This window comes from Lygodium microphyllum, chromosome 4 (assembly GCF_053477565.2).
Source record: "Lygodium microphyllum isolate KBCC chromosome 4, Lygodium_microphyllum_v1.1.10, whole genome shotgun sequence".
Lineage (NCBI taxonomy): Eukaryota > Viridiplantae > Streptophyta > Polypodiopsida > Schizaeales > Lygodiaceae > Lygodium > Lygodium microphyllum.
The window spans coordinates 109,193,253-109,200,350 of record NC_141138.1 but is presented as its reverse complement, the minus strand read 5'-3'; the positions used below and the strand labels follow the sequence as shown (position 1 = coordinate 109,200,350).

The 7,098-nt window shown below is 42.5% G+C and overlaps 1 protein-coding gene across 2 annotated transcripts; it reads left to right on the top strand.

Moving 5' to 3' along the window:
- Positions 1 to 1,333: 1,333 nt before the first annotated feature.
- Positions 1,334 to 5,739, top strand: LOC148037458 (protein NUCLEAR FUSION DEFECTIVE 4-like). 2 transcript variants are annotated; one of them, XR_015690652.1, is made up of 5 exons: positions 1,334 to 1,866; positions 2,003 to 2,603; positions 2,865 to 3,814; positions 3,915 to 4,921; positions 5,012 to 5,739. XR_015690652.1 is itself a non-coding variant. In XM_087676410.1 (4 exons), exons 2-4 carry the CDS (start codon positions 2,160 to 2,162, stop codon positions 4,495 to 4,497), a joined length of 1,977 nt encoding a protein of 658 aa, XP_087532536.1. In that variant the 5' UTR covers positions 1,334 to 1,866; positions 2,003 to 2,159; the 3' UTR covers positions 4,498 to 5,739. The 2 variants fall into 2 exon arrangements, 1 of the variants encoding a protein (XP_087532536.1); XM_087676410.1 differs by having other exon boundaries at positions 3,915 to 5,739.
- Positions 5,740 to 7,098: the final 1,359 nt, after the last annotated feature.

The window sequence follows — 7,098 nt, the reverse complement described above, 5'->3', positions numbered from 1 at the left end:
TATGATGCTTATGTGCGAGCCCTCTTGCCACATGAAACGCGTCTTAGGACATGAAGCAACCTTATTGTCAATAACACTGCTGTGAAGCACTAGCTTGGTGCCACGTTGTATGCAACCTAGGCATGGAGTGCCTAGTCCAATTGTAATGAGGAGGTTTATGTAGGTTTTATAAATGCATTTTAGCTGACTAGATACTATGATAACATGTATGTGAAAATCCCATGAGCGTTTACAAAACAAAATGTAGGTTATCTCATCATATTATTACTAAAATGACCCTTAAGTTAACAATTCAATTGGAAGCACTATAAAGTTTTCGTAGATTATATGATAAGTAAAGATTTCAAGGTGTTTTAAAAATTTAACAATGCACTTGTAGGAAATCTTGATTTTTTGTGGACAATGAGCCCATGCATAGCAATTTCAAAGCCTTTATGGCATGTTGAAGTGCCCCTTGGATCTTAGAAGTGTATTCCTCTCTCTATCTCCCATGCCTAGCACTTTCAAGGCGTTTATGGGATGTTGAAGTGCCCCTTGGATCTCTCTCTCTCTCTCTCTCTCTCTCTCTCTCTCTCTCTCTCTCTCTCTCTCTCTCTCTCTCTCTCTCTCTCTCGTCTTGGCATAAAAACCTTGTCGCATCATGGTGAATGCGATTAGTAGGGTTTGTGGAGAAAGCTAGTGGGGTTCCTCTTCCTTTCCACTTGTGCACCAACACAAGAAATGCATCATGGACATTGTCACACGGTAACATGTGATCGATCGAGAGGTGTTGGAACTGTCTTATCAAATATCGGGATCACTTAATCTTACAAGCACTCCACAAAAACCCCATTCTTTGTAAGGCTTTGTGGGGGTAATGAAACCCCACTACCCCCATAGTCACTGGGTGTGATTGCATAGATAGTGGGGGGAAGGGTTCCCCTCCTTGTACAAACAAATGCTAGGATTGACTAGGCCCTAAGAGCTGGCTTGCACCTAGCTCTATTGGTTGGGGGGGCAATAACCATCCTCCCCCACACAAAAACTATGTCATGCTTGTAGCAGTTTAGGGGAGTGGGGTTTTGCTAGCCCTCCAAACCCCCACAAACCCTTGCGAAAAGGGGGGTTTATCAAAGGGTTGGTGGGGTTTGTAGTGTGTGTCAGCTCCCATTGCTTAGTCTAGACATCAATGTAGTTGAAATCTTGCTCTTAAATTGTTTCCCTTCTCTTTGGCGCGGTGGCCGCAAGGCCCCCGTGGAACTTGGGTTTGTGCTGTAAGAGCTGGTGCGACCCAGCTCTAAAGGGAAAACTGTTTGGATATCTCATATGACTTTGTGCTCCGGGTATCTCGGTCATTATTGCATCATCTGGGATGGCAACTCACATTTCGCCATTCTTCCCTTCTTTTACGTTGAGTGGAGGAGGCAATAACACAGATAACAAGTCGGCTATGACAGAACTCCTGCTGACGAGGAGCGAGCAGGAGCCTCGAGGAGTCCCTTTCAGGCGGTCCTGTCACAGTAAGGCACATCCACTCTTATCACGCCGACGTTACTCCAAGCTCCCCACGGACAGTCGACAAGGCCGAGGCTTTCTCTTAAGACCTGCACGTCTTCCTGCTGCATAGCCCTAAATCAGGTCTTCTTGCATATCTTAAACTTATCCTGCAGCTCAAGACCGCCATCTCCAAGAGAAGTTAGCAAGTCAATACATAAAACCGTGAACTTCCAACAGTACAGTTTTGGAAAGCCGATTCAAGATCCATCGTCTTCCGGAAGGCCTTTCAAAATCCTTTCATCTTCCACAAATTTCGGTTACAAGATCCTACCCTCTCCGGCACGCCATACCAAAATCCTTCAGCTTCCATAATCACAGATTGTTTTGAAGGTATATGCCTCAAGTTTTCTCGAGTCTTACTACCATGTATGCTTTATTAATTTGGAGGTTTTGAACTGGTTACCCTCACATGTGAACGCTTCCGAAAAAAACCATTTGCTCTTGTAAATGCCCGCCTTTTCTTCAGGACTGCTCAGAGCCACTGCAAGGTCTGTCTGCATCTCAATTGGCAAGGGCAAGGACCAGGACAAGGGCCCCCCCTGCAACTGCAAGGTCGATCTCAGACATCGCTAATCTGCAGCGTTCATCCTCACCGGTGGGAGGAACAGGAATATGCTCGTACGATGCCTGGCTCGCCTGCAGCAGAAGAGGCTCAGCTATTGACACGCTTTGATACAGATGAATCCTCCTCCTTCACTGTGGCTGCAAATGACACCAAAGCACCATTGATTCCCATGCCCTCACATCCATGGGATTCAACATGGGCACGAAGACGTTGGATGGCTTTAGTGGCTTGCATGTGGGTACAGTCATTTGGTGGAAATGGCTACATGTTCCCTCATTTCTCACGCTTGCTCAAGTCGGTTCTATCCTATAATCAGCTGCAGCTCAACAGCCTTGGTGTTGCTAAGGACATTGGTGAGAACGTGGGTCTGCTTGCTGGCCTCCTTTGCAACAGATTGCCCCCATGGTTCATCCTTTTGATTGGTGCCCTCAATGGCCTTCTTGGATACGGAGTGGTCTGGCTTGTTGCAAGCCACAAAATTGACCGGCTACCCTTCTGGCTGGTTTGCCTTCTGCCTTATCCTTAAAGGCTTAAAGCACGCTTATGTGACTTTACAGTTGCCACAACCTGCATGGGCGTTGTTCCTTAAAAGTCCATCTGTATTGGTTTAGATGTGGAAGTTTCATTCTAATATACAGTGCTATTGCCTAGCAATTCTGTTACATGTTTTGCCGTCAAACTTCTCCTGACAATGTTCAAAAGCGTACTGCTACTATTTACTTTTTAACACTCTGGTATTTGTTTTATGGCTTCTCCCATGCAGATGTGTGTAACACTATGCATTGGTGCCAACAGCAGCACATGGTTTAATACAGTTGCACTTGTGACATGCATTCGCAACTTCCCTAACAGTCGTGGCACAGTAGCTGGATTTTTGAAAGGATTTGTTGGTCTGAGTGGTGCCATCTTCACTCAATTGTTCACTGGTTTCTTGGATAAAGACCCAATGAAGTTACTGCTGTTCCTTGCCATAGCTCCCACTTTGGTATGCCTTGCTGCCATGCAGTTTGTGAGGTCAGTCCCTGCTGACTTGCAACCCAATGACTCTGCCGAGAATGTGAAATTCTTCATTGTACATATCATATGCCTAGTCCTAGCAGTGTTCTTACTTTCAGCTACACTTTTTGGTGATCTCATTCCTGTTGACCGTCATATTGTAGATACAGCCACTGCTACTGTAATGCTTCTTACTTTACTTGCTCCTCTCTGCATTTTTACTACAAAGTTTGCAAGTAGTCATAGTGCTGAACAGACTGTTGAGAAATGTGCAGTTGATGTCTTGAAGGTTCCTCTTGTGGGAACATCAAATTCAGGAATGCATGATTGTTCTCGGGACAAAGAAGGGCTGAATGATATGCAGGAGGCAGAAGCTCATAGACACACAACTGCAAGTTCGTCTCGGTTGCAAATGGAGTCTGATAAAGCTGATGTGATGATGCTGATGGCTGTAGCAGAGGGGGCAATTAGAAGGAAAAGAGGTCCAAGGCGAGGGGAGAATTTTAATTTGCAACAAGCCCTTGTAAAGGCTGATTTCTGGTTGCTGTTCTTTACGTTTTTTTGTGGTGTGGGTACTGGTATAACAGCAATTAACAATTTAGGTCAGATAGGAGCTGCACAAGGATACAAAGATGTGTCTGTGTTTATTTCCCTCATTGGTATTTTCAATTTTCTTGGCCGGCTGGGAGGAGGATCAATTTCAGAGCACTATGTTAGGTAGCTCCTCAAGTACTCATCTGTCTGCTTCATGCTTTGTCTCGTGTTGTTCTAATTTTTCTCCTTATTTTAACTTTGATGATTATCATGGTTCATGTAGGTCTTCTGCTATTCCAAGACCTGTTTGGATGGCAATTGCCCAAGTGATCATGATAGTGGCCCACCTTTTGTTTGCATCTGCCATAGATGGGACACTTCATGCCGCATCTGCTCTTCTAGGTTTTTGCTACGGGGTTCAGTTCTCTGTTATGGTTCCCACTGCATCAGAGCTTTTTGGACTGAAGAACTTTGGTATCATATTCAACTTTCTTACCATGGCTAATCCACTTGGATCACTACTCTTCTCCGGGCTATTGGCTGGATATCTGTATGATAGAGAAGCAGAAAAACAGAACCCCCTCTCACTTGATATTGGGGTTGAGGTGAATTATTTCACTAGCTCATCCATGTTTGCCAGAGCAGTGGATAAGGAATGCACCGGCGTGTCCTGCTTCAGGCTGACTTTTCTTTTAATGGCGGGTGTATGTGTGGTGGGCATAATGCTGTGTTTACTCCTTGTATTAAGAATCAGCCCTGTCTATAAGGCTCTGAATGCAGCACAAGATTCTAACAATTCGTCCACTTCCTTATCTTCAACTAGGAATCTCTCTTGCTCCTCTTTGCAGTCTATTCAGAAGTTGTGAGGTCAGTCTCTATACAGCCACTGGTCTGTACCACCACCATCTTGTGAATATCCTAGCAGCTGATTTAAGTTTGAATGCGCACTAAACTACAACACAGGTATGTGAAATACCAGAGCACGTGAATATATTTGCCCTTGATGACAAGATGATCTAAGTCGTAGAAGTGTCACTCTGACAGATGATGGTTATATGGATTATACAGGACAGGTAGTAATGAGCAAATGTTGTAGAGTTTCTATAGATTCTATCAAAATATGCTATACAAATGCCCTCTACAATGAGGCGATTAAACTTACAGAGCACCATTTTAATTCAACTTATGACTTGTGGCTCAATGTGCCTTCTTTGAACTGAAAGATCTAGTTGGTAGAGGTTGCAGGGGAGTGTATACTGTATACTGAAATTGGTCTCTTGTATCCGAGAGGTTGGGTCATACTGATGCTTTTGAGTTGGATGAAAGCTCTCTGTACTGTTATCAGTTGTTTTTTAATTTCTTTGCTTTCTGGGTGTACAGACATTTTTTTGAGCATGTGTGAGGGAACAAGGCAAGAGGAAGCAGTGGATTTCTGTACTAGTGACTGGAATCCGAGTAGGCAACAGCAGTTGGTCCATCGGAGAGAGAGAAAAATGACCAGCTCGCACCAGGCATTCTAGGGATCACTAGTAATAAGCGGATGGAAGTCAGACCCCCTCCCTCTACTCAAGCTACTCAGTTGTGAGGTGTGAGCAGGAATTCTCAGCCTTAGAGATGAAAGTCGGACCCACCCCTCTGCTCGAGCTACTCAGTTGTCCTGATGAATTATTGGTGCAATAGTAAGCAGCTAGCCTAACAAGACTTGGTCTTTGCAGCCCCTTTACAGGCACATGGCTGCAAGTCTCCAGTTCTTGATCGACAACTCCTTTCTTCAGCAGCTATACCGAGAGTCTGCCTCCATAATTATCAATTATGTTCAAAACAGTACTAAGGAGGGAATGGGTGCTTTGTCCTTCACTGATTCTGTATGTGACCAAATTTCAATAGCAATAGTTTATTGTGAAATACTGCAGTGAAGTCTTGAATGGCAACAGGCATCATGGCAGGTCCAAACTAAAATATGATCCAAGAGCTTGTCATGGTGAACCACACCTCTCTCAAGAACGTTTGAATGAGATTATGGTGTGCTCATCAAATAGCTTTCAACAACAAGAAATCACAAAAGTTCATTGCCTACCCATCTAATATGCATTTTCTTTTAACAAGTCTTACAGAACTTGTCCAATCAAAGGCTAGACGGCCATTTATATGCCAGTGTATCACAAAGTGCACACACCCAGTGCTGTCAATTTATTTGAAGAGTCTGATAATCATAATTGTATACATCATCAAGGCTTCGAAATGTTAAGAGCTACGAGATAGGATTAGAGCCTATGTAAACATCATCAAGGCTTAGAAATGCTAGAGGATATGGTATCAGAGTGTCAAAATTTGTCCTTATCTTTTTAGATGACTTGCAAGCATTAGTAGGGCTTGTTGATTGTGGAGGCACCTCCACTCTATGCATGCACATGAAATCATGAAAGTGCATAGCCCAACCATTCAATACACATTTTGATCAACAAAGTCTTCAAAACATGTCCAATCAAAAGCTACATGGTCATTTATTTGCTTGTACCACAATTTACTCATGTATGAATGTCAATTTATCTAAAGATTGTCATGGACGAAATTACAAACACCATTGAGACTTAGTAATGCTAGAGTAAGGGGATAGCATGAATCTTGTTTGAAGCATTTCAAGTATTTAGCTTATTTCTAAATGATGCAAACACATTTGTGGGACTCATTCTTGATTGTGGAGTCTATATAACCTTTTTGTCAAGTTTTTTGCATGTTTGTAGACTTGTATGGATATACGTTATATTTATCATGTCTCTGTGAATCCTTAATAGGCAATCATGGTTGCTACAACATAGATTTGTTTTGTCTTGGAGGGTTGGAGTGAGCTAATTGGTGAAAAGATGTTGGGATCCCTAAACAATTGGAAGATGGGAAAATGGGCTTTCAGATTGGCATGATAGCTCGGAAAATGATGGTGCCTATTGGAAGTTGTGGCTATGGAAGCTAGATTAGGGTTTTGATGCAAGTAGTTGAGAAGTTACTTTGACAAAAGAAAAAACAAAGTGTTAGGGTGTGTATTCAAGTGTGTGGATATAATGTCCTAATGTAACAATACAAATGTGATGGGCTGGTTACATAGCAATGCTAGCTGCAAAAGGCATATCCTCGGAGTACATCCATTAAGATTGCAAGCACGTACCATTTATATCTAAACATTCATTTTAAACCATTGGTATTTTATTTACATTTAGTAATCATCTTCTTAAATTATGTGGGTTATATGTCCGATACCACCTTAACCATGCATGCATAATGATGTGAAACAAAGCTATGCTTGATTTGACTTTCCCTATGTACTTGTATAACATTGTTTCATGCATCTTTTATGACACCTTGTTTTTGTATACTTCATGCTTTTGGACTAGGTATTTTAAACTTTTATCTAAGCTCTTTTAACTATTTGAATGTCATGCACTTACATCAAAATGTGGTATGGGATGATC